At 37.5% G+C, this 27,770-nt stretch overlaps 1 protein-coding gene across 2 annotated transcripts in view; it reads left to right on the forward strand.

The window, feature by feature from the left end:
• ZNF407 (zinc finger protein 407) overlaps positions 1-27,770 on the forward strand; it is a 480,437-nt gene that overhangs the window by 321,339 nt on the left and 131,328 nt on the right. For both annotated transcript variants that reach the window (XM_004059553.5, XM_055368592.2), the window contains exon 8: positions 9,350-9,528. In XM_004059553.5, the coding sequence (XP_004059601.3) occupies positions 9,350-9,528 (179 nt within the window). The remainder of the gene's footprint in view (positions 1-9,349; positions 9,529-27,770) is intronic.

Below are 27,770 nucleotides of genomic sequence, written 5' to 3' on the forward strand. Positions count from 1 at the left end.
TTATGACTTAACATTCACTTAAGTCTTTTTTTAGTTTCATAATTCTTTTTAAAGCAGTTATGTGTAATCTATCCAGAATTTATTGTGAAGCCTTTTTAATTTATCACGGAAGAATTTAACCCACTATATAGTGCTTTGCATTACCTAAACCATATTTTAACCCATGAAATTAATCGCCACTTTCATTCTAAATACCACCCTCAATTTCCCACATTTTTAATGATTAGAGTTTCATTAAGTATAATAATTTTCAAAAATGCAGTGCTTCACTTGCATTTGCTTTTCTTGTCTTTGGCTGTCTGTTTAGTCTTTTTTCCCCCCACTTTTAAATTAAAAGTAATGAATGGGTGAGCTTTCCTGTGACACAGCCACAACACTGCAGGTGTTCTGACTCCCTCCCTGTATCCCTTTCCCAACTCCCGTCCCCCTGGGCAGAGTCACTGTTAACTAGTGTGATCCTCATAGACCTGGTGCTGTCCATACTCCTGTGTAGAGTTGTAATATGTGTGTGTTATATGTATGTATAATTACTTTACACACACATCTATATATAATTGACTTTCTGTGGTGTATATTATGAATGTGTATATGTACACACACCTCTAATTGTTTTTAGTACATACTGTTTTACATGTAGCTTTTCTCAATCTGCGGCAGACATCTTTCTCTGCCAGTATGTCATGTTATATGTATGTTTCTATATGTGCATTTATAAAGATAAGTACATTTAGAAAGTTACTGCTGCATCACATTCTGTGATATAGCCCATTCCCCCCCATAGATGATTGTAATAATGTTACTGTAATAATGTTAAATGTTAAAATGTTGCCTACTTATTTTATAGAGCCATTTAACCATCACTCTCAAAGAGTTCTCAAAAAATCTTGTTAGAATTGTAATTGTGTTAACTGTATAGATTCCTTTAGCAGCAATTGATATATTTAACATTAAGCCAACCCATACAGATATGTGGTGTAAGTCTCTGTTTAGCAAACTCTCCCTTATTTTTTATTGATTTTTATACATGTGTCATAATTCATCTGTTTTGTGGTGTTGTTTTTTTAAAAGAAGTGTTTTTTGTATATTACATTAGGGGGTTTGAGTGCACACATCCACAAAAGAAACAATTGGCCACCGCACTCAGTTCAATTTTCGGTTCTTTTAGCCTCCCCCTTCAGCTAAACTACTACTGTTATTTTCAATGAATCTTTGTAAGATTTACTAAGTCATTTCTGAAGCCATCCATGGCACACACAAAAATACGCATTCTAAAATAGTGAGCGATCACTCCATGCCGTCAAGTGGTTCCCCCAAAATCACCTAAGAAATAGGAATTCTTTCTTTTTGGAGCAGCATGGAAAGCATGGAGTAGTGAAGTGGGGAGATAAGCAAAATGGAAAGTGGGTTGCGGGAATGAGAACGCTCTTCGGGCGGTGGGTGTAGGAGCTTTCTGTTGTCTAGAGTCTCTTTCCCATGCCTGACATCATAACAGACCTGATTGTTGCCAGTATTTCAAGACAGCCACTAATTTTACAAAAAAGCAAATTGGGGTAGTGAGGCCGACGCATGGATCTTCCTGGGGAAAATGGGAATCAGTGTTTGTTTAGAATCTCTGTGTGCTGGGCACTCTCCTGGGTACTTATCCTGTAACATCTGTGCCAAGCTCTCTGCTGTTTGGTTTATCAGTTAGATAATATTATTAACACATATTGATAAATACATAGAAATTACCTGGGTATGTCATAGTGATATTAATTTATTATTGGCCCAGTTCTCTCTAGTACTGTAGTTAACTCTAGATTTTTGCCATACCAGCTGACAACCACTGTCCCGTGAGTGATTCTGTGTTGGTTCTGGGTGGGCAGCTGTGATCTGGGAGAAAAAGAGCCATGCAGAATGATGAGGTCTACCAGGCAGAAACATCCTGCTACCTGGTTCATTGTGATGGAGTGGCAGGTGAATACACAGACAAGTATAATAGAATAGAAAGTCCAGAATTCACCTTACATAATTAAAATACTGACAAAGGTGGCATTTCAAGTCAGTGGGGAAAATCTGACTTTAACAAATGTTATTGAGAGAGCTGAGTAGCAGTCTGGATCCACATTTAACTCACTGTAGGTTGATTTTGAATCAAATCTAGTATTTAATGTGATATAACGCAGCTCTACAGGTACTAGAACCAAATTTGGAACAGTTGTTTTATAGCCTCCCAATAAGGAAGCCATAGAACAACAGAGCAAAATTATCAACATTTGCTTTCACAACATACCGTAAGCAAAGTCAAAAGAAAAAAAATGAAACTGAAGAAAACAAGTCTGCAACTTCTATCCCAAAGAGCCAGTCTCCTTAATTTATAAGAGAATGACCAACAATCATTTAGAAAAAAAGAGCAAAAATCTGAATGAGCAGTACATAAAAAAGAAAATATACATTGCTTTTCAGTATTTGGAAAGATAACCTCTTTGACTACAAGAGAAATGCAGGTTACACCTTAAAAATTAAAACTCCAATGAGATACCATTGTTTACCCACCACATTGGCAACAATTCAAAAATTTGGTAGCCCCCTACCTTGACAAGCGTGTACAGAAACAGGCTCAGGCTCTGAAACATTGTTAGTGGAATTGTAAATTGCTACAATTCCTCTGAAGGGCAGTATGGCAGAATTTATCAGAATTCATGCCCATTGACATTTGAAGCAATTCCAGTTGTCATTATGCGATTGTCATGGCACCTGGAGAAATGGAAAGCATTCTACAGGATTATTCACTGGAACCTTGTTTATACTAGCAAATGATTGGAAACATCCTAAATGCCCATCAGTGAAGAATCAGTTAGATAGAATAGGTTGTGTCCACACTGAAATACTATGAAGCTGTTAAAAAGGAGAAAAGAAGGTAAGGGTGGGAGTAGAGACATGTAGGGAGATAAGCGTGCCCTTCGGTGTTCGATACGGTGAGGCCCCATGCTGTGTTGTTCCATGGAAAAGCGAGATGCCAGTGTGTGTGGTGCCCCTGCATTTAGCCAAGGGGAGTGGTGAGAAAAGAATATAAGACATATCTGTAGCTTGAAAAAGTAGTGTTTACTTCTCCCGAAAGATTGAGAAGAAGTTAGGGATTGTACCTAGCTGGTCATCTGGGACACGGGGGACAGTGGAGACAGTGCTGGAGGGAGACTTCTGTCATATCAATTATTGGATGCTCTGATGTTTAACAACTTCGGTGGTATAATTTTAATAACCAAAATAAACATCAAATTTTTTACAACTCCTTTCTCCTTAAAGGGGTTCAATAACATAATCAGGCTTTTTGTGTCCATAGGTCATAAGTGAGTGTGTAGTACTGACTAATGATTTTGTGGAGTTCTAGAAGTACTTGTGGTGTTCTGTTTATTATTTTAGCATACATCGCCTTTGAACAGAATAAGAAATTTCCTTTATTATGTGTTTTTTAAGAAGCCCTAAAATGTATGGGTCCCATCTTGGGCCCTTTTGCTAATCAGTCACCCCGTGCTTTAAATTCTGTACGTCAAAGCTGCTCAAGACTTTGAACATGTTATATTCCAAAATTTGATTTGAAGTGCACTCTTAGAATGCCTTTTCCATGAAAGCGATGCGTGCTGTTTCTATTCTGCTGAGCCCTGCAGGAATCCTGGTGAGGAGTGTGAAGCTTGGCGCTGGGGAATCTCACTTCCCTTCCAGCAGGCTTCCTGCTCATCGTGAGGAACATCTTTCGCCTGTGAGGGCCAGGAGAGGTTCTTCCTCAGCGGAAAGCCTGGTGACACATTCTGTCATGTGGAGCTGTAGCAGTAGAGTGGAGTTGAGAAAGGACAGGGCAGAGCTTAGTATTTTGCTGAGGGCTGCGGATTCGGTAGCTTTTCTCTGTGTTGACGCTGACTTTGCGCTGTGTGCCGGAGCCATGCAGTGTGTGTTGCTCACCTTTCCCCTCCGTCACTTCCTACCTACCTTTAGAACTGGGAGCCACAACCTGGAGCCCAGGAATAGCTTTTACCAACTCTCTGACTTCCCAGGTGAAGATTTTGTGTTTATGTGCACTTACCTTCTCTAAAGAAAAAGATAATGCATAGATCACATTCAGTCCTTTGGTAGTTTGCTGTACTAACCTCATTTTTTAGTTAAGGAAAAGAGATCTCAGAGTTGAGGTACTTTCCTGAGATCACAGAGCCATTCTGCAGGTGCTGAAATCCTCATGTGGGGAATGGACCCGGCTGCCTGAGTTGACACCCAGGGGTGTTTCCTCTGCACCATGGTCGTCTGCTGTCAGGAATAAGAGGAAGAGGGTGGGGATAGGACTGATCCTAGTGTTGGTTAGGAAACTGGATTGAAGGTGACAGTTCTTAGTGAATCCCCAGGGAAACTGCTCAGTCATTGCCTGTTTCGCTTTCTCCTTCATTCAGAGATGTACACCAGTGTCTCTTTCTTCCTAGTTCATTTCAGATGGAAAAACTGTGACATGAGTTCTTCCTAGCATTCTTCTTGTTAAAGTATACATGTAACCCTTTGCATTTTTCTGAGAAATTTGACTTCTCATAAATTTTCTTAAAAGAAAAATTTCTTAACTCTCTCATAGGGAAACACCAAGATACATATAGATGGTGACAGAAATAAGCTTCTTGGCTTGTAATAGGAGGTCCCAGGTGGCAGAAGAGGGAAATTCAGAGATAAAATAAGGTCTAGGGATATTTCCAGAGGAGCAGTGTGAGGCCAGGAGGAGTCACACCAGCTCAGGAATGGGCCTAGTATCCTTAGTTTACGTCTTTTTCACCCAAGGTATCTGCTGTGCAGTGATTAGTAAAGAGGGTTCGAATCAGGAGAGTGTGTGTGTGCATGCATGTGTGTGCTGGTATGGTGAGGTTGTATGCAGCATTGGTTCGAATCAGGAATGTGTGTGTGTGTGTGTGTGTGTGCATGTGTGCTGGTATGGTGAGGTTGTGTGCAGCATTGGTTCGAATCGGGAGTGTGTGTGTGTGTGCATGCATGTGTGTGCTGGTATGGTGAGGTTGTATGCAGCATTGGTTCGAATCGGGAGTGTGTGTGTGTGTGTGTGTGCATGCATGTGTGTGCTGGTATGGTGAGGTTGTGTGCAGCATTGGTTCGAATCGGGAGTGTGTGTGTGTGTGTGTGCATGTGTGTGCTGGTGTGGTGAGGTTGTATGCAGCATTGGTTCGAGTCGGGAGTGTGTGTGTGTGTGCGTGCATGTGTGTGCTGGTATGGTGAGATTGTACGCAGCATTGGTTCGAATCGGGTGTGTGTGTGTGTGTGCGTGCATGTGTGTGCTGGTATGGTGAGGTTGTGTGCATTGGTTCGAATCAGGAGTGTGTGTGTGTGTGTGTGTGCATGCATGTGTGCTGGTATGGTGAGGTATGCAGCATTGGTTCGAATCGGGAGTGTGTGTGTGTGTGTGTGTGTGTGTGTGCATGTGTGTGCTGGTATGGTCAGGTTGTATGCAGTATTGGTTCGAATCGGGAGTGTGTGTGTGTGCATGTGTATGCTGGTATGGTGAGGTTGTATGCAGCATTGGTTCGAATCGGGAGTGTGTGTGTGTGTGTGTGTGCATGCATGTGTGCTGGTATGGTGAGGTTGTGTGCAGCATTGGTTCGAATCGGGAGTGTGTGTGTGTGTGTGTGCATGTGTGTGCTGGTATGGTGAGGTTGTGTGCAGCATTGGTTTGAGGAAGGAGACGAGCAGCATGTGATAATTAGCAGTAGCTGCACATCAGGCAAAACTCTGAAATTTGAATGACTTAAAAATTTATTGCTTACTGAGGTAAAGGCCCATGGAGGCTGAGAACCTCTTCTCCTTCTTGGTAACTTTACCACCTGAACATGTGGCCTCTGAGGTTCCAGTGGCAGGAAGAAGGGTGACAACAGCACGAGAGTTCTTTTTTGTTTGTTTTTGTTTTAGTGGAGAGATAGATCATATATTTGACAAGTAACCCATTGAAATTGCAACCTTCCTGGGTTTTTAATATATTACCAGAATTGTGAAACCATTACTACAAGCAGTCTTAGATTTTTATTACCCAAAGAGACTCCATACACATTAACACTCACTCTCATTTCCCCAAACGCTTCCCAGTTCCTTCTTGTCTGCATGTGTTTATGCTTCTGGTATGTATATGTTTAAAACATAAAATTACAAATATACATACACATACGTATAATATAATAGAACATAAAAACACAGTGTGTATATATACATCCTGTATACAAACATATGCACGTATCTGTGTAAGAATATATGTGTGGAATAGTCCTTAATGCCTTTTAAAATCTCAAGTTCCACACCACGTCTTTCTTATTTTATATTTTCAAATAAAAGAAGCTTCCTACCTTTTTAAATTTTCTCCCCTCCCTTTGTCCCCATATACGTCTTACCTATTTCAGTAATAGTCCCCAGTTGTTAGATCCTACATGCTGTTTAGTTACTGAGAGATACTGGCTTATTTTTGTCCTAGATACAGCCTTCTTGAAAACAAAATAATCTGTTTTCAAAGTTATCTCTTTCTTCCTTCCCTGAATGTTAGGTTTCATTGCTTATATTATTCTCCATTTAAATATGCATCATACATGGAAATGTATTTATTTTGGCAGTTTTAATTTCTTCATATGATTGGTGATTGTCTTTGATGATGTTTCATGCCTAGCATTTTACATAAGGAAATAATATTGGCGGTACCAAAGAATCTCCATTCCTGATAAACAGTACTAATTAAGTACAGTAGTAGCTTTTTGTTTTCTCTCCCCAGTGTCAGTAAACAATGGTGAATTTAGGAGGTGTCTGTAATGCTGTAGAAAACATGTTGGAGATCTGCAGAATTAAGGGGGTAATTTGGAACGGTTTACCCAGCTTGAAGAATTCAAAAAAAAATTGTTCCTTTTCCTTTTAACTGTCATAAAAGTGGACATTTGTGTCAGTCACCTTCAGATGTTTTCCTGTGTTATTTCAGACATGATCCAGAGCTGTTACTCTAACGATAATTACACATTTAAGAGACTCTACAGTCCTATCCTTTGCTTAGAATGTGCTAGTGTCTCTGATATGTAAATTTTAAAGGGAAAGCTGGCTGTGGTGTACTTGAAAAGATACCAACATTCTGGCCTCGAAAACAGAAAACCTAGGTTAGGATTCTGCCTTAACCACTCACCAGCCATACAGCCTGTGTAGCCAGCTCATCATTGTGATATTTACCTTCTTCTCTGTGAATTGTGTAGCAGTCTTGACCTCAGAGGGTCATGCTTGCCTTCGAAGTCGCCAAGTCAGTGGAGGTACCTGGCATACATTAGGTGCTTACTCTTTTTTTCCTCTTACAGTGATTGTTAGTTCACAATAGGGAATTTATATACAAAGCAAGTTTGACAATTCGGTAGTGACTCATGAGAGAAAGAAGCTTGTGTGCATACATTCACTGTCTTGCATGTATTTAGTCTAAGATCTCAGGGAAATGTAACGCCCAGACTGACAGAGCCTTTGCCCAAAGCAAGTTGAAAATAGCTGGGAAAATATCTGTTGTTCTAGTCCTTTTTTATTTTTTAAAAAGGTGTTATTGTTATTTTAATTTTTAAAATATATATGTAACATATAAAACTTTATATTTGAAAAATAAGAGTAAGTGGGCATTGCAGTATAGCTGCATTAATATTTTAATGTATTTCTTTCTAGTCTTTTTCCTAGGCATAGAGGGATTTGATTTGTTCAGTTTAATTATACTGAGCAGATTTAGTTGTACATGTGCATTTGATGACAAGCCCTGCCTGGAGATGGGAGGGAAGTAGCAGGAACTTTTCCAAAGGACTGTCTGGATGCAGGTACGAGACCTCTCCCAGAATATGAGATCCCCACTCATGAGGAACACGTTTGCGTTTCAGGTTTGACCAGAGTCTGTAGGAAAGGACATCCCTGCACCCTCTGTCTGGGGAATACCTTTCCTAGTGCCATTTACATTAATTCTGCCTCGCTTGGACGATACTTCCTATACTCCTCTCATCAGGAGTGGATAGATACCGTATTTACTGAGTCTTTGAATTTCTAGCGTCATTGACTGCCTTTGTGTGTGAGAGATAACAGTTATTTTCACTTCCTTGACCAATATTTCCCAAGGTATATTCCCTAAAAAATAAACATGGTATAATTGAATATTATACTCAAGAGCAATTCTAATTAGAAACGTTCAGGCAATGTAGACCTACACAAAGTTCTTCTTAGAGCCTTTAACATTCTGAAGTGCACTGTGAGATGTGTTGGCTGACTACCGTTTCCTCATCTTTTTTGATCATGGGAATCTTTCTTCTAAGAACATCTTGCAGGATTTTTGTTATTCCACAATACCTTTGGGAAATGGTGATAAACATATTGCTCTATTTTCTTCTGGCATTTAATTTTGGTCTGTAGGAAGTCTGAGGCCAGCATGGTTTGTTCCTTTCTTTCTAGATAACCCCTCAACACCTACTTGAAATTGTATAGGGCTCTTTTTATTACTGTTCTAAAAATGACAAAGACAAAAGGAAAACAGCTCCGCGTGTGTATTCAGAAAGAGTCTAGACGTGCAGTCTCTGTTGCAAAGGATCTGACAGGGATGAAAGAGCAAGCAGAACAGTTTGCCTCAGAAACCAGCACCCCATTCCCAGCTTGCTGATTATTTCAGGCCTTGCATTTCTAATTCTGCGGGAAAGCACTGGGAGAGGAGCCCACCCCTGATTTCAGTGGCACCGTGGCGTGGAATATATGGGCCCTCCATTGCATTTTCCATGCCATCACTCTTATCACTCTTAAAAGCCTGTATCATCACAGAAAACGCCACGGGATTCACATGTTGCCCAAATACTGGAGTTGAGCCTGGGAGCCGTTTCTAGCTACAATTCCATCTTCACATTATTTTAGAGCCCACTTAGAAGCACCTTGCATGACAGAACTTAAAAGCCAAAGTGTCTTTGTTCCCCAGATGCTCTAAATTCAGTGGAGGCGACAGCACTTTCATTTTTGTACCACTCCTCAGTGGTGATAGGTGTGTTCTCAGGGATCAGCTAACACCTTCATTGCCCTCGAGTGGTACCAGAATAATTTGATATTAAAATAATAGTGCTTGGTATTTGGTATTTCTGGTTCTTCATAGAAATGAAGCTAAAAGACCAACTTAAAAATTCATACCAGGGTTATAAAAACTACCAGCCTCATAGGGCTGATGTATTATATAAGCTAATTATTATATGAGTACAGCACTTAAAATAGTACCAAACACATACAGACAGTGTTATGTAATATCATTATTTGTAAGATAAGGTTATTGGTTTGACCTTAATTAGATTTACTTTTCTGTCTTACTTGGTAGGTCAAACTGTGCTGAAAATATCCGCAAACACATTCTGCATACTGGCAAACACGAAGGAGTCAAGATGTACAACTGTCCCAAGTGTGACTACGGGACCAACGTCCCGGTGGAGTTCCGGAACCATTTGAAGGAACAGCATCCTGACATCGAAAACCCGGACCTCGCTTACCTGCATGCTGGTAAGGGACAGAAACTGTGAAAACTTGTTTCTAACAGGATTTCATGTGATCACAGCAGTTACAATGCTATTTGTACATTACCATGATTTATTGTAATGGAGTAGAGTATGTGATAGTATGTGCTTCAAGACCTATAAAAAAGTACATTCCAGTTTGATCCCACTCTACTATGAAAACAGGACTTTTCAACTGTATTTTATCAAAAAAGGAAATCTGACAGAGTAATTATTTGATGACTGTACAGTTAATAATAGTAAATATTTAAAGCATAGTTGACCTGAAATGAGAGTAGTTGTTAAATCTTCATATGTTGACTAATTGCTAAAATTATAATTTTTTTCTTAAAAAATGCTTGTGATTTGAAATGTTATGCCCTGTTTATTGACACCATCATCTTCCAGTGAATGCCTAGAAAGAATGTGACCTGAGACCACGACCACGGAGTCAAGCGTCGTGGGTGGTAACGGTGCTGTGCGTTTCCCAGAAATTGGGAGGGGGCTGGCCCTAGGTTTGGGGAAGAGCTGGTGATGGGAGCGGCTGCTAAGAGGATTCTTGCCTCTTGGGTGGCAAGTCAGGAGCTCTGGAAGGTGTCAGCGATGTGGCTGCAACTGCAGAGTAAAGCAGATCTGTTCCTCCAGCCCGACATTTTGTTTAATTAGCAAGTATTCCTGGAGTGCCAAATTCTGTGCAGAGCAGCAGAATGATAGATTATGGGTGCGAGGACCTATTTGAGGTGTAAATTTAGAGAAGCCTTCCAAGATTTAGCCCAAGCAGCAGAGTTTGAATAAGGGCTGTTGATCAAGGATGTGCTTTAAGCAGATGTTTTGGGACCTGTTAGAGTTGCTTTTAAACCCTGCTTCTCATTATTGGCCATATGACCTCAGGCAGGCTGACCTCACCAAGCCTGAGGTTTCCCATATGTAAATCTGCATGATAGTACCTACTAATAGGGTCATTGTGAGAATTTAGAAAGATAATGGCTATGAAGCCAGGAGAGTCTAGGAGTTTGAATGAACTCTCCCCAGTCCCTGCTATGCTGCTGTAGGCAGGAACATTTATGCCTATCTGTGCCATATGATGGGGTCGTTAGTAGTGGTGGGGATGTGGGGATTGTGATATATATCACACCAGAAATGCGAGGTTCCAGCTTCAAAATGCTTAAGCAATGTTTGTTCGCAAAATATCTATGTTATAAGAAATTGAACTTGAGTAATTTAGGTTAGACTAGTTTTCTTAATACACTTGACAATACGTGGATAGAGGCTCATTACTGTTCTTTCATATTTGTCGATTGATGTTCATATGATTGACTTATTTAAGTAATGTCGAGTGTGTGATTTAGTAATTTTTCTGCTATCCAGCGCTGTATTTGGCAAACAAACAAAAACAGAGGTCTCTGCTCATTCCCTTTTGGTGAGGTTGTCACTGAAAAGGTTTTGAAAGTAGACAGTTTATCAGCTTTAGTTCATAAAAGCAGTTAAAGTCGAGTTGAAATATCTCTGGCCATAAGTGCCTATGGGATCTTCATAAATATGGACCCATAACCTTACAGATACCAGAAACACCACCTGTGAAGGAGCTGCTCCTAGCAATGGCCAGGCCACAGGGACCAAATCCATGGTGGGCATCAGCGAAGTGTCCTCCTTGAGGTGGCCTTGCCCTGCCTCCTTTCCAGGTGCAAGATTGACATATCTGTCTCTCTCTTCCATTACACCAGTTACACATGAAAAACGGATTGTTCCCTAAAGTACAGTGAGTAAATAAGAGAAAAATAAAAACATTACGTATCTTTAAAAAAAAAAAAAGACTGTAAATACTGTGATTTGGTTGAGATAATATAAAGTTTAGTTGAGATAATATTTGGGAATTCATATATTAAAGTGAGGCATTTTATTTTTTATTTGAAAACGGTTCTGCAGAAAGATGTTTGTGTGCAAATGTGCTATACCCTTGGTATCTCTACATTGGTGTATAACTGCAGTTACGTGATGTAATTCACGCAAGTAACACAAAACTGGAGTTCAGTGGAGACCCTGATTCAAGTCTCTATGTAAAGACAGGCGTCTCGGAGCTTCAGATTCCTTATCGAAGAGTCTAGGAGTTTGAATGAACTATCCCTAGTCCCTGCTGTGCAGCTGTAGGCATGACCTTCGGAGAAGATGGGCTCCAACTTGAGCTTGATCATTCTCTTGATGTCTGGCCCTGAAAACTGCATTTTTACTCTGTGGGTCTCAGTTTCCCTCCGAAGATGGGGATAGTGATGCCTACCACACAGAATGTGTGTGCCATGTAAATGGGATTATTTATACTGTATGTAAACTGTTTGACATGATCATTTTTAGCATAAATGGTTGCACAGTTTGTTTTTCCCTCTCTAGCAGAAGTTGATGATTTATTGTATTTTTTTCAGTCCTTTTTAGCAATTAGTAAAATGATTTTTGTATCTTTTTCTATTTCATATTCCAGAGCATGAAAGACTATATGTGAGTTCTAATTTTAGTTGTTGTCAGATAAGAAACACAAGACAAAAGTGGTTTCTTTATTTTTTTTAACCATGGATTATTATTTGTAAACGTAATATTCCATTTCCAGGTAGTTTGAGACTTTCTGGTTATCTTTTTTTTTTTAAAACTATTGAACTAATAATGCAAATCGACTACCAGCTTAAATTTACTGTTTTTACAGAATATAATATGAATTATTTTAATTCTTTAAAATCTGTGTAGACTTTTTTATGCCCAGCAAATGGTGAGTTTCAGTAAATTTTTGAGACACATTAGGAAAGAATACTTGGCACCAGTGGTGTTTGTTCCCTGTATGTCGGTTACAATGTTTAGTTTGTTCACTGTGTTGTTCAGATTGTCGTATTCTTAGTGCTTTTTAAAATGCCGGTTCTGTCAGCTGTTAAGAGGAGTATGTTAAAGTTTCCTACTATAATTGTGGATTTATCTTTTAAAATTCTGTTATTTTTGGCTTTACGTATTTTGAAAATATATCACTAAATACTCAGAACTTAGGGTTGTTTTAGATACAGACACACATAATTATGAAATATTTCTTAGTAGCAATATCTCTTGCCATAATTCTGCATTTCATATTGGTATACCTTTACCAGATTCCTTATAAGCAGCTTATAGTTGCATTTTGTTTATCTGCTGGGGCAATTTTTATCTTTTACATTAAATATTTAGTCTTTTACTTTAGTATTTGTACTTAATGTAATTATTGGTATATTCATCATAGTCAAAACTCCAAACTACCCTAATGTCCCTCAAGCAGAATGTACAAAGGTTGTATATTCACATAATAGAATAAGTCAGTGAGAATGAATGAACTACAAGTACAAGCAGCAATGTGAAATAAGTCTCACAGTCTTATCACTGGATGAACCAAGCCAGTCACCAAGGAGTATGTTTTATATGATTGTGTTTATATTAAATATAAAAAACAGATAAAACAACTCTATGATCTTAGAAGTCAGAGTTCATTTTCCCTTGTGGGCACCAGTCACTGAATGAAGTACAGTGGTCTAGTAAGATTCTGCTTCTTAATCCCAATATTGAGACACAATTGTGTTCAATTTGAGAAATTCATCAGTCTCTTCTATGAGTTGTATTCTTTTCTGTATATACTTAAAAAAAAAACACCTTTCTCCACATCCAAGTTTCTGAAGAGGTTCATTTAGGCCCAATCTAGCTCTAATACGATGAGATTTTACAGTCACATTAATCTTCACAAAATTGACATCAAATTAAAAATAGGTTTCTGTCATTGTACAATTTTTCTTCTATTTAGTAAAATCTATTTCATCTCAAAAATTATCTTGATTTGGTCTCTTCAGTTTTAACAATTATATTTCTACCATGTTGCCCATCCATAAATAAGCTTGGTACTCATTCACTACATTTGGACAAAGAATTAAATACATGTCTGTGTTTGCAACACCAGTGGCCTGCAGTCTGACCCCATGTGTAGTTCACTTCAGCAGGGATAGCTCAGAATGCTTTAAACATAACCCCAGAGAAAGGGGAGTGAAGATAGGGAAGCCAGACGGGGAGGGCTGAGGAGAGGCTGCTCAGCCTTCTCTGATTGTGCCTAACAAGAAAGAGATGTTTTTTTCTCATCATTTCCAAGCAGCAGACTTATAGTTATGCCTTACGGCTCAAGGAGCTTGTTTATTACTGAAATAGCTCTTATTGCTCATGAACGAATGCTCACTGGAAGACCCACGGGTAGTGTGGTCACTTTCTGAGCCTATGAGCAGTGCATCAAAGCTATGAAGTTGATTTAGTTATTTCTTATTTCTCTCTGAGACCTTAAATTTGGTAAGTGTTGTTGTCTTTTCCAAAGGTAATGATTACAAGGTGTTCTCTTTTCAGGGAAAATTGAGCAGTATGTAATGATATGGTATTTTTCTTAATTTCCTTTATTTTTCTACCCTCGTACTTTTGTATCACATTTAAATTAATTTTATTTTCATCAGTTTTTACATATGCTAAGACTTGGTCATATAAGTATGTACATTAGATTATTACCTGTGCAGAGTGATAACACTTGAAATTATCATATTCTCTTCAAAAATTGGGGTTTTTGTATTCTTCTCTAAGATAATCAATTTTGTATTCTCTATAACATGTATTATTTAACTGCGTTCCCTACATTTGCCTCTTCCCATTTATAAGAATAACAATTTGAAAGTTTGACTCTTATCAAAACCCCAAGTCCCTTTTTCTTCCTCATGGTAACTGTTCATTTAAATTATATCGATATGATTCCTTAATTATTTCCAAATGCATCACTTTATCCTTAGGCAGCTGAAATTTCACATTCTACCTCTGAGCCCATTTACTTAATCTATTGCAGTTAACGTAAAACAGCTAGTCTTTTGTCTTAACCATTACCCCTTATTTAGCAATATATTCAAATTTCCTACATAAAAAAATTTCCTTTGTCATTAATTAGAACCATTAGTGTTCAATACATAGAACCTTGTAGAATAGAATGCAGTCTTCTCCCAAATTCCTCTTGGCCCTCTATTTTTAACCCAGTTGCTTTCACCCCCTTTTGTTAGTTGGATGCCCTGACACATGTCATGACATTTTGTACAACAATTCATTTTCTGAAAAGGTCCAAAAATCTCAGAAAATCCTGACAGCTTCTCATTGGTTCTCCTTACATAAACCAATTATTACTTCAACCTAAAAAGGAACGAAATTTTTCCTGACATGATTGCCTTTGGTAAATCCATGCTGACTCACTCCTATTAAATTGTACTTCTCCAAATGTATCATTAAGCTCATCCATAAGTATCATCTCAAATTTATTTCCTAATATAGATGTTAGATTTACAGGTCTATAATTTTCAGCCTCTCCTCTCTTTCGTGTTAACCTTCAGACTAGATTCCTTGTTTTCCAGTGTCCTGATACTTCACCACTAACAAAAGACTTCCTAAAATAATTAACACTTCAGCAATTTGATTCTTTAACCTCAGACATCATCCACGGGTTAATTTACTATTTTTCTTAAGTGCTGCTAAATGTCTTTGTTCCTTTCATACTCCTGTCCAACTACTCCGGAGCTGTCTGCCATAGCAGTACCCTCAATGTCCATCATGGCTCAACACATTTGGTATTTTGATAGCTGATGTTTTTCTTCATTCCCTTTCTCGCTCTCATTCCTGTTGGAATTCCTAAGTTTAGAAAGAACTCTCTTACATACTTCATAATCTATGAGTGAGTAATGTCAGAACAGTATTTTTCATCATCCTGTTGTTTTCAGTAATGTAATTGGTATCCAGGAAAATTGTATTTGTGGATATTTATCAGTAAACATACTGTTTACTGAGAAGCAGATCTTTCACCTGATCTCCACCTCTTTTTTCTTGAATAATATACTGAAAGAGGGTTTTTTTCAAAACTTTCTAATGACACATTAAAATAGTTTTACAACCAGGCGTGGTGGCTCACGCCTGTAATCCCAGCACGTTGGCTGGCCAAGGCAAGCAATCACCTGACGTCAGGACTTTGAGACCAGCCTGGCCAAAGCAGTGAAATCCTGTCTCTACTAAAAATACAAAAATTAGCTGGGCATGGTGGTGGGTGCCTGTAATCCCAGCTACTTGGGAGGCTGAGACAGGAGAATTGGTTGAACTGGGAGGCGGAGGTTGCAGTGAGCTGAGATTGCACCATTGCACTCCTGCCTGGGCGACAAGAGTGAAACTCTGTCTCAAGGTAAATAAATAAATACAAATAAAATAGTTTTACATTTAATCTTTTTAAGAATAACTATATGCCAGTATTCTTCAGTACGCATATCTTCCTTTATCTGCCTAACACCATGGAGCAGTGTCAGAGAAGCATTTGCTCCTTCCTGCCATCCTCCTGCAAGAGGGTGATCCTAATTGTTCTAGAGTGATCCGCATGGTTGTTATGTATGGTTTCCTTATGTTTTCATTAGCTAGTAAGTAGTAATGAAGAACTCTGTTTTTCATGCTATCACATTTTACCTTTTCAATTACAAAGAATCATAAATAGTATCTGTGCCAAACTTTTCTCTAAACCATTGAATCTTCAAAACAAATCTTGTTGATACATGTTATTCTCAATTTAATGGTTTTGAAAAATCTGTCTTCAAGAGGTTATGTTGCTTGAGGATGCATAACTACAGTGTGGCTCTATAAAATTCTCACCTGTCTTCAGAGTCTTACAGTTACATAACCCTGCTGTACAGGAGCTTTAAAATAATTGATTGGCAGGTTAATGAAGTTTTTTCAGTGGAAGCCTTAAAAATTTAGAGCTTTAAGAGTTCAAATAATCTAAACACATATATTAGGAAGTAGAATGATACAGTATAATAATGTAAAAACACCGTGGTAAATGTTTTCACAGTTGTACCTCTCCTGCCTAGTACAGAGCCTGTCGCACAGACGGATGGATGGAGTCAAATGAACTAGGTTTCAGGATGAACTTTTTCACCATTGAGATGTGTAGCTTTGAGCCAGTCACTCAAGCATTTTGTGTCTGTTTTCTCAACTGCAAAAAGAGTAACATTGTTTAGCTTTTCTTTTGAACATGAGGTTCAAATTAGATAATCCATATGAAAGAGCTTGAAAATTGTATTCTTTTAAGAAAGTTACTGGATTTTGTTACTGCTATTTTAATAGTAGCAAAATAGAAGGAAAAGACTAATGATTTTTTTGCATGTATTTCAAGTTGCTATTAAGGGTAATGAATCTCATAACAACAAACATATATATGTGTACACATTAGTATTCATACATATATATTAGTGTAACAGTCTGAGCATATACTAAAATTAGGGCTACAGAAGGCCTACTTAAAACTTTTCAGAGTAGAAACTTATCATTTAAATAATGTATTTAAATTATTTCTATTATTTGTATGTTACCTATGTTGATGAAAAAAGCCAAACTCTGTTGGATGTTTAAAGATGTTTCTCCTGTGCCAAATATGAGTGACCATGGCCTGTGACACAGTCTCAGGAGGTTCTGAGAACATGTGCCCAAGGTGGTTGAGTTATAGCTTGGTTTATATATTTTAGGGAGACAGAAGTTATAGCCAAAGACATCAGTCAATACATGTAAGGTATACGTTTGTTCAGCCCAAAAAGGTGGGACATCTCAAGCAGGGAGTTAGAGAGCTCACATGTCATAGGTGGATTCAAAGATTTTCTGATTGGCAGTTGGTTAAGTTAACCTTTGCCTGAAGACTTGAAGCCAGCAGAAAGAAATGCTTGAGTTAAGATAAGGGGGGTTGTAGAAGCCAAGGTTCTTATTATGTAGATGAAGCTTCCAGGTAACTCACTGCAGAGATAATCCATGGTGAAGGTCTCTTTTAGGACCTTAAAAGGTGTCAGACTGTTAGTTAAATTTCTGCTGGATCTGGAGAAGACATGGAAAGGGAAGGAGATTCTCTACAGAATGCAAATTTTCCCAATAAGAGATGGCATTCCAGGGCCATTTCAAAATATGTCAAAAAATATATTTTGGAGGTAAAATACTTTGATTTCTTATAAGACCTGCTATCTGTCATGTAATGCTATACCAGAGTCAGGTGGGAGTTGAATATCTTCTTGCTACAAAGAGTCTGTTTTGTCAATCTTAAGATCTCTATTTCCATGTTAATGCCGGCCAGTTGTGCCTGAACTCCAAAGGGAGGACCTTGTAGGGAGGCCTGTCCCTCCGGCCTTCCCTTCAGGGCCGGAACTAGTTTTTCAGGTTTCTTTGGGATCCCTTTGGCCAAGAAGGGGTCCATTCAGTCAGTTGGGGTGGGGGAGCTTAGAATTTTATTTTTGGCTTGTGTCTACTACACTCTATAGTTTTTAAACTGTTTTTTTTAAAAAGAATATCATTCTGAAAAAAGTATCCTTTCTACTGTATATTTTAGCGTTCTGTAAAGTCCTGAATGGCATTCATAAATTTAAAATAAAGTTAGAGTACACAATTAAAACACAGCTTTTGATGGTAACACCTAACAAGATTGGCCCAACTGGCTCTCAGGCTCCCGGCTCACTCATGCTCATCCTGTCACTACAGGACCTTAAAGAAAAGTTTTAAAGTGATTTTTAACTTTTTTCCAGAAAAAAACTATATTCTCCCCTTCCTTGAGTGTGCTGGCCAAGTGTGATGGCCTGTATGATTCGAGCCACGCCAGCGCTTCCTTCCCGGCTCCCTTCCCTGCTGCGCCAAGGTCACCCAGCCACGTGGCATTCTCTTACCTCATCGCAGGCAGCATTGCGATCTTATCAGAGCTCACATTTGCAGCATTCATGAACTGGATTTTGAAAGTTAAAACAGTTAAAAAAAAAAGTAAACAAAATTGAAAATTGTGATCTTATCCCCTCTGACAGCTTCATTTATCAAAATTTTAAGGGAAAAAATTGATTGTGAAAAGTTATAGTGGGGACGGTATGATTTTATCAGGTAATTGATGTGGTTCTTACTTTTATATAGACTTTTTATCAACTATTTAATTCAATATAACTTACATATTTTAAAAATTTGCACACCCGCACACACGTATTTTGACCCCCACCTAAACAGCAGTTTTAGATGAGGAAACAAAGATCATGTTGCCCAGTCGTGTTGCTGCTACTGCAGAACAAGTTACTGTTCCACCTGAAGCCGTTTACTGAAGAATAGCATGACAAGTCTTTCAAATTATCAGGGAAATTTAGATACATTGTTTCATTAGCTTTGAAATGTAGTTCAGAATATGAAGTAATGCACATTATTACTCTTTGCAATTTCATTTATTTCTATTTGCAGTGAGGAAAATTACTATTTCGCAAGTTTTTATCTTAAATGATTTTAAACTTACAGAAAAGTTTGCAGAAATAGTACAGAGAGTTCCATATATCCTTCACCCAACTTTCCCAAATGTTAACATCGAACATAACCATACTACTTACGAAAGCCTGAGAATTTAGCATTAATACATTGCCATTTTCTATGCTGTATTCTCGTATTCAGAGTTTATCATTTTTCCACTCACATCCTCCTTCATTTCCAGAATTCAGCCCAGGAACCAACATTCCTTTTAGTTGCCATGTCTTCTTGGTCTTCTCCAGTCCAGGACAGATTTTCAGTACCTTGGCACTCTTAAGGAACATGGATTTGTTATTTTATAGAATGTCTCTTAATTTGGAATAGTGTAATGTTTACTCATGATTTAATTGAAGTCATTTAAGAAAATACCAGAAGAAATGTGTGCTGTGCCTGGAGCACCTGGTGACTGAGGACGTCCGCCTGGCCCATGGAGTGAGGTGGGATCTTCAGAATCCTCCAGTGGCAGCTTCCTGGTTTTACCTTTTTAATCAGTACACATCTTGGAGAGAGCCTTTCAGACCACGAAAATAGCCTATTTCTCCCCAGTCATTTGCTCAGTAATTTTGACATCCATTAGTTTATCCTGCCTGAATAAGGTCTGTGATGTTTAAATGGTGTTTTTTTTCTTTCCTTCATTTCTTCTACGTTTAATAATTGGAATTATTCTGTAAGGAATGGTAGTTGGTTCCTTCTTTCCCAATTCTTTGTTCTATTTCTTTTTATCATTGTGGAGGTATTTTATCCTGAGGTTTATAATCCAATACCATTGTGGCTTATTTTCTTACTGAAACCACTCCTGCCTTAACCACTGCCCCCTCTTTCCAGTCAGCTCCTGTGCCCTGTGTGCACCCCCATCCTTTTAGAGACATCTCTTTACTTTTCAGGCACCACAGTGTTCTGTGGGTTCATCTTGTGTTTTCCTTGCCATGGTCCAGAAATGAATCACTACCTTAAGGAGACCTGGTTCCTTTGGCTGGAGAATGGTAGTTATAAGCCAAGATATATACACTGTGTGGACTCATTGCTTCTGTGTACCTCTGCTTCTAGGCCTTCGCAGCAGATAAACAAGGAAGTGTAGGTATGTATACTAAATCCTGCATTCCTGTGAATATAGATGTTTTTCTCTATCTTTCTATCTAGAACATAAATTATCTAAGACCTAAATATAAGAAATAAAACTGTAAAAACCCTTCAAAAGGAACGTACAGATAAAGCTTTATGACCTTGAATTAGGCAATTGTTTCTTGGATGTTACTCCAAAAGAACAAATAACAAAAGGAAAACATAAGTTGAATTTTATCAAAATTAAAAATTTTGTGCTTCAAAGGGCACCATCAAAAAGATGAAAGAAAAACTTATAAAATGAGAGAAAATATTTTGCAAATCTATCTGGTAAGGGACTTGTATCCAGAATATATATAAAGCACTCTGTCACTCAACAAGAGCAAGGCAAATAACCTATTTTAAAAATGGACAAATGATCAAAATAACCATTTCCCCAAAGATGATACACAAATGACCGGCAAGCCATGGGAAATATGCTCAACACCATTACTGTTAGGAAAATGCAAATAAAAACCACAGTGAAATTCCACAGCTAGGGTTTTTATTCTTTTTGGCAATTATTAATAGAGAGGTTTTAAACATTCACATATAAGATTCTGTGAATATAAGATCTCATTTCCTTGGGTATATACCTAGAAATGAGATGCCTGGATTATATGGTATATTTAACTGTCTAAAAAAAAAACTGTTGAACTATTTTTCAAACTGTCTGTGCATAGTATGTTCCCGCCAGTAATGTGTGAGTTCCCGTCACTCCACATACTCACCAGGAACTCATCGTGTGGTTTTAATTTGTATTTAACTGATCACTAATGATGCTGAGCATCAATTCATGATTATTTGACATCTGTATATTTTCTTTGATGAAGTGTCTTTTGAAATACAATATTTTTCCCCTTTTTTCATTAGGTTGAGTTTTGAGATCATTTTTATTTTATATTTTTGACCTGAGACCTCTGAAATATGATTTGCAAATATTTTCTCCTAGTCTGAGACATGTCTTTTTTTTCCCCTCTTAACAGTGTGTTTCATAGAGAAAAGTCATAATATTCGTAAGGTCCAGTTTATTAGTTTTTTCCTTTATGCTCTGAGCTTTTGATACAATATCTTCTAAAAGCTATTTGCCTAACTTGAGTTACAAAGAATAATTTATATATTTTCTTCTAGAAGCTTTATGCTTTTATTACACTTTACATTTAGTTCTGTGATCCACTTTGAGTCATATTTTGTATAACATATAAGGTGTAAGTCAAAGTTCTTTATTTTGCATACAGACGTCTCATTTTTTTTCAGCAGTATTTATTGAAAATACTGTCCTTCCTTCATTAAATTGTCTTTGTTCTTTTGTTGAAAGTAAGTTAGCAGCATTTCTCTGGGTCAGTTTGTTTACTCTGTTACCCTAGCAGTTTCTGAAATTAAGCGTACATGGGTTTGAAATTTTATCCTTAAAATGCCACAGTTGGATATGTGCATTTCCCCTCAGCTTCGTGTGTCCATCTTCTCCCTCATCTGAGACGTAATTTAAACTCATCACAAATGTGTTTGGCTTGTCACTGGCTCTTCTATGTCCTGAATGACTTTCGACTTAGCCTGATATTTGTTATAACCAATCATTCAAAAAAAACTTATGTGTAAATAAAATGAGATCTGCATATTTACATTCAGAATGTAATGCCTAGCAAAATTATTATTCTTCAATTCTTTATGTTATCAAATAAGAAAATGTGTTCACTTTTTGTGTATGATATGATTCTGGCTACCTTCTTCTCTGGTGGTAAATCATACTCACCAATTTAGTATTTTGCATTCACTATATTTTTCTCATTAGCTAAGAAATATGCTTTAATAAAAAAAACCTACGACTACCACCTCATACCTATTCAGATGCCTCCTGTCAGAAAAATAGAAAATGGCGAGTGCTGACAAGGATGCAGAGAAGTTGGAACCCTTATGCGCTGCTGAAGCGAATGTGCAATAGTGCAGCTGCTGTGGAAACGGAATGAATGAAACGTAGAATTACCGTATTATCTAGCAGTTCCACTTTGCGGTAGATATCCCAAATCATTGAAGGCAAGGTCTCGAACAGGTGTTTGTACACCCATGTTCATAGCAGCACTATTAATAGTGAAAAAGTGGAAGAAACCCAAATGTCCATCAACAGAAGAATGGGTCAACAAAGTTTGTTATATATTATACAGTGGAGCATTACTCAGCCTTAAAAAGGAAGGAAAATCTGGCACATGCTATTACATGGATGAACCTTGAGAATATGTTAAGTTAAACAAGCCAGTCACACAAGATGGCTTACATTGATAAGTATAATTGCATTATAATTCGACTTACAGATGATGTGCCTAGAGTAGTCGAAGTCAAAGAGATAGAAGGTAGAATGGTGGGTGCCGGGAGCTGCAGGGAGGGAAAATGGGGAGTTGTGTGACCAGGCAAAGTTACGGTGTTGTAAGATGAAAGAGTTGTAGAGACTGGTTGTGCAGCAGTGTGATGGTACTTAATTAACACTGCTGAAATGTCCACATAAAACTGATTAGGATGGTAACTTTTATGTATGGTTTACCACAATTTTTAAAAATTACAAATACAAAAATAATTTTGTACCCCTATTTTTTCTGTCTTCCACACTTACCCATTTTAGAAGATATTAAATACATCTCTTGGTTGGTGAAGTGCCGTTCAGGGCAGAGATTTGATTGGGATGGGAAAAGTGGAAGTGGGGAAGAGTGAATACAAAAATTATGCTAAATGGCTTGACCCTCTGAAATTTAATAGACTAAACATATGTTATATGATATGTTCTAGTCAGTGTTTGAAATATATCCATTTAATGAGGCAAAATATGAAGTAAAATATTTGAACTTACAGACATGTTTACACTTCCTTGTTTTCTTTTTTTAATTTTTCCTAAGATTAAAAACACTTTGATGCATTATTTTAATAGGTGAAAATTTATCCTCGTAATCACTTAAATCCCCTAATAGCTTTTACTGCAGCAGAATATAGTGTAGGCCCCAAGTAGATAAAATAGCATTTTTGATGGCTGGTCTAGATGCTTCTAAAAAGCTGCACAGACTTGTTCACTCTTGTCATTGCTCTTAGTGTCGTTTGTTGAGTAGCATGTCAGTGTGATTGACAGGAAGTCATTCTTTCATCTTGTGAAAAATTATAATTTTAGTGCATGCCTAAAATAAAAGCCTAGCATAAATGGTTTCGTGTTTGTGAAGGAAAAGGCAAGATTCTTTCAAGGGTAGTATAGATGAATTTAATCACTATTGTATGGAATATAAATTTTATTTTTTTTCTCATTGAGAGAGTACTTTTATTGGGGAACTATGTTTTAGGATTTTCTCCACATTCCTTGTCTGGTTTCATTAAGTTGATATGAATTATAATACCAGTTTCCTTCCAGATGTTGGCCAGGAATAGATTTGAACTTTGCTGTCTTAAATGGAAACAACATCGCAAGCTAAATAAATCCTTTTGCATCTTGGAGTAAGGTTTTTGTCAATTAATCGCTTTTAGCTGGGCATGGTGGCTCACGCCTATAATCCTAGCATTTAGGGAGGCCAAGGCGGGTGGATCACCTGATGTCAGGAGTTCAAGATCATGGCCAACATGGCGAAACCCCATCTCTACTAAAAATACAAAAATTAGCCGGACGTGGTGGCGCGCGCCTGTAATCCCAGCTATTCGGGAAGATGAGGCAGGAGAATCACTTGAACCCGGGAGGTGGAGGTTGCAGTGAGCCGAGATCATGCCACTGCACTCCAGCCTGGGCGACAGAGCGAGACTCTGTCTCAAAAACAAACAAAAATTAATTGTTTTTGTAATAAATGTCTTGGAATGATTAAATAAGCTCATATTTGCAAAGTACTTAAAATAGTGCCTGCCACTTATTAAGTACTCTATGAGTATTTAGTTAGTAAAAAATATAACTGAAATTACTCTATGTCATTTATATTCATTTTAATTATACCAGTAGATGCTGCTCTTGAGTGACAAGAGTATCCCAAGTTACATTTTATATTAACATATGTGACCTCGATTCTTGGCACAACTTGCATATTCACGTTTATGTACCCAATTCTCTTGATTAGAAATGATTATTTGTAATAAATAGACTTTGTTTTAAAGAATCCACTAGTACAAAATGACAGAGACATGAAAATGCTCAGATAGTTCTCTTGCAATTTTAATATACTATTTGGTAGTATTAGAAGTTGACTTCATCTAAAGCTTTATTATTTTAAAACACACCAAACTCATAACTTTTCTCATTTATCAGGTAGCTCAGTCCCATAGTTTGACATTATTTATGTTAGTAACTAAGTATTTATTGAGTCTACTGACATTTTCTTAGAGCATCCGGTCAACACTGAAATGTGGTACTTCTTGGTGTTTTACAAATAAACCACCAACAGGATTAGACTTTTTTAGATTAACCTTGCTGTTCAGACAAAGCAAGCTTCTTGCTGAAATCGGGGACCAGATAGAATCCCCCTCATGCACATTTAATTGTAATCAATTCTTTCAGCTTGGAAGTGCTCTTGCCATTTAAAAGAGTGTTGGAAATAGTGTGTGCTACGGGGTGGCAATGTGGCCGCAGCTCATGTAACTTGTAAACACGGATGATTAATCTGAATTGCATGAAGGCAAGGGGGAGGGTACTTGGTTTTGTAAAACTTGAATTATCAGAGAGGTGAGAACAGGAGATCGATGGAAGCACCGAGCAGGCAGAAGAGACTGTAGGCAATAACGTGTACCGGGGAGGAGCTCAGAAGTTGAATTGTGCGGCACATACAGTAAAAGCTGAAAAAGGAAGAGAATCCAACAGCTGGCTCTTTAGAAGAGGCTGAATAATACTTTAGGTTTCTGTTTGTTGTCTTTTAATGGTTTCCTAATATATTATCTCCATCCATATTTCTGGCCTTTTCTCCCTGTATGTAATTTTTTTAAAAAGTTTTTTCTTTTTGTGATGTGTGCTTTTAGATCATGATCCAGAACTCAATCAAAGAAGTAATTTTGGTTTTAGATATAATTCGGTGATAGCACTTAATATATTTTCTTTTACTTTTCACTCCAATTTCTCTATCTGCTTCTAAGGAAATATGTTATGAAGACATTTTAAAGATACTTGATGCTCAGTTTGAACATATTAAATTTTTAAATATCTTTTTTACATTGAAAAGGACAATTGAAATCCAGAGCTATCTATTTTTATTATTTATGGCAGGATCAGTTTGGGTGTGTTTATCTTCTAGGCATTAAGATGTCGAGATATTCGCCTGTTACATTAATATGCATAGTCATTTTCACTCAAAGTGTAGGATACAGTATTTTATCCTCATAGTGCAGACAAAGTGGAATGTTTGGCCTAAAGGTTTTGATATAGACCCCAAATCTGACATGTTAGTTTATGCAGACGTTTTATCTGAGTGTTTGTTTAGTGAGACTCTGCCCCTGCGCATTTAGGCTTACTCTCCACATCCCTCTCAGTGAGTCCCAGGCTTCCACATGATGAAGTCGCAGACTTACCACCACCCAGCTGTGCCCACCTCCTGAGAAAACAGAAGACTCCGTAAGGGGAACTCAGGTGTATGGCTAGTTCCTTCTCTTGCTAAGCCAGCCGCAGGTAGGATCTTTGACTCTGTATGAACCTCTGTTTAAAACCTATACCGAAAGAATTCTAGACAGTTGGGATACAGTTATTCCAGTTGTGTAGGATTTGCACTGATAAATCAGAACAGGAAGATACCATCCCATTTCAGAAATATGGTCATATGAACTTTCTTTAATATTTCCAAATAATTAATGAAAAGCATTTTTATTTGCCGATGATTTCTGAATCATCATTGAACAGCTGAATTAATAATTCTCAAACATTTGGTGAGAGAGGTTTTAGAAACCTCTTTGACTTTGTGAAATTTATAGTGTTGTAAAACACAGTTGAAAAGTTCTGATGAGACTAGAAATTAATTCATTTGAGAAGTTATAACTAATCTTGTGTTTATACATGCTGGATTATCACCAAACAAATTTTGGACATTTTGCTCCCATGATATAAGGTTGATAAAGAAAAGTGAAAGGTGCTTTAGGAAGGCACCCCTGAGCAAATGACCTGTATAGACCATCTGGAAATTTCTTCCACAGCCATATGGCTTCTGTTCTCTAGAGCCTGGGCAAGCTCTAGAAAGTAGCATTGAGTCAATTCCACTTTATTCTAGATAATTGACCAGATCATACATGGTAACAACTATTTTATACAAGCAGTCACTATTTGCCAGATATTAGGCTGTTGTTAAGAGTATCATTTAATTTTCAGAACAATCTCATGCTACTATTAGTTTTAATTTAATGGTATGGTAGAAAAAATGAGGTAAAATAACTGACTGAAACTTTAAAGACTAGCACTAGAGTTTGAAGCCAGCCTATGGTTTCTGTATAACCACTATTATGCTAGTATTTTATGCTAGATAATTGACAGTGTTATATGTGCTGCTTGGATTAAATGTCACCATCCCAAAAGTGTTTTATCAGTCAGGGTTCGACCACAGAAGCAGAACCACTTTGAGTGATATAGAATAAAAGGGATTTATTGTAGGGATGAGACCTTTCATAATTGTGAGAGTTAAAACCTTAAAAGTGGTTCTAATGGAATGAATTCAGTTTTATGTATGAAAACTCACTTTAAACCAAGAAGTTTTAAATATGTCTACCATATTTTATACATATCACATGTTGGATTTGCTTAGCAAAATACAATTTTTTGATCACCAGGCAGGTGATCAATTAGATCAAAGACCAAATTCTGAACATTAAGTTTTAAAAAATTTAATTATGTAACCATATTTGAATCAATCATTAAAATTTCACAGATATTTTTCTGCTCTTAAATATATACCATGGGAAAAGGTGGTGAGATTATACTTGGTAGACCTGGAAATGCTCTGTCTTCCACAATACCCATGGCTCACATGTGATATTATTATTATCTGCATAATGCTCATATTCAGGACTTTTGCAGCTGTGTTTCATGAATAGATTGTCATTTTAATTCATTACCTCTTTTTTTACCAATCCCAGCGCATTATGCTTATGAGCAGGCCCCATAAAATTCAGAATTCTTACATTGCTCCTTTGGCTTCTTTTAGAACATTTGGCCTTATTTATGACCTTCTTTTGTCCATATAGTCATCATAATTGTCTTGATATGTCTTTCCACGTATTAGGGTGATCTCATCCCCAACATCATGCTCTGAGCACGAATTGGTTACCTCTGTATTTAGGGCCATTATAGTAACCAAATTTTCGTCATAGACTGGTGAAAAATCTAAAATGTAGACTTTCTGTATCTGCTGCCTTTGGGTGAATTTCCAGGTAGTATTTATTAGAGTGATCCTTCCACCTATTTCTTGACTCTGACTGTGATATTAACCTTTTGTAATTAAGACGCTCTGTCTCTTTGACACATAGTATACCCTTTTAGATGGTCTTAATTTTTTTTTTTACCTCCAACCATTTTTTAAAATTTTGTCCATTTACTCGTGTACCACTTCGTTGGTACCTTTCAAATGCTAAATGCTGTCCCATTTATCCTTAGTAACCATGCTGAATTTTTCTGTCCTTTTTAATATTTAGGTTTTATTGGATGAATGTAGATTGCACCTTCTCTAAGTGTGTCTTAAATAATTGCCACTTAAGGGAATTAAGAACTACAAGGGAAGGAAAATGCTGACCCATAGACTAAAGCAGAGGGAGAAAACGTTCCCACTGGGTCCAATTTTCTAAGAAGGACCATCAGGATAGTAGCTAGGGCCT

Source organism: Gorilla gorilla, chromosome 17 (assembly GCF_029281585.2).
Source record: "Gorilla gorilla gorilla isolate KB3781 chromosome 17, NHGRI_mGorGor1-v2.1_pri, whole genome shotgun sequence".
Lineage (NCBI taxonomy): Eukaryota > Metazoa > Chordata > Mammalia > Primates > Hominidae > Gorilla > Gorilla gorilla.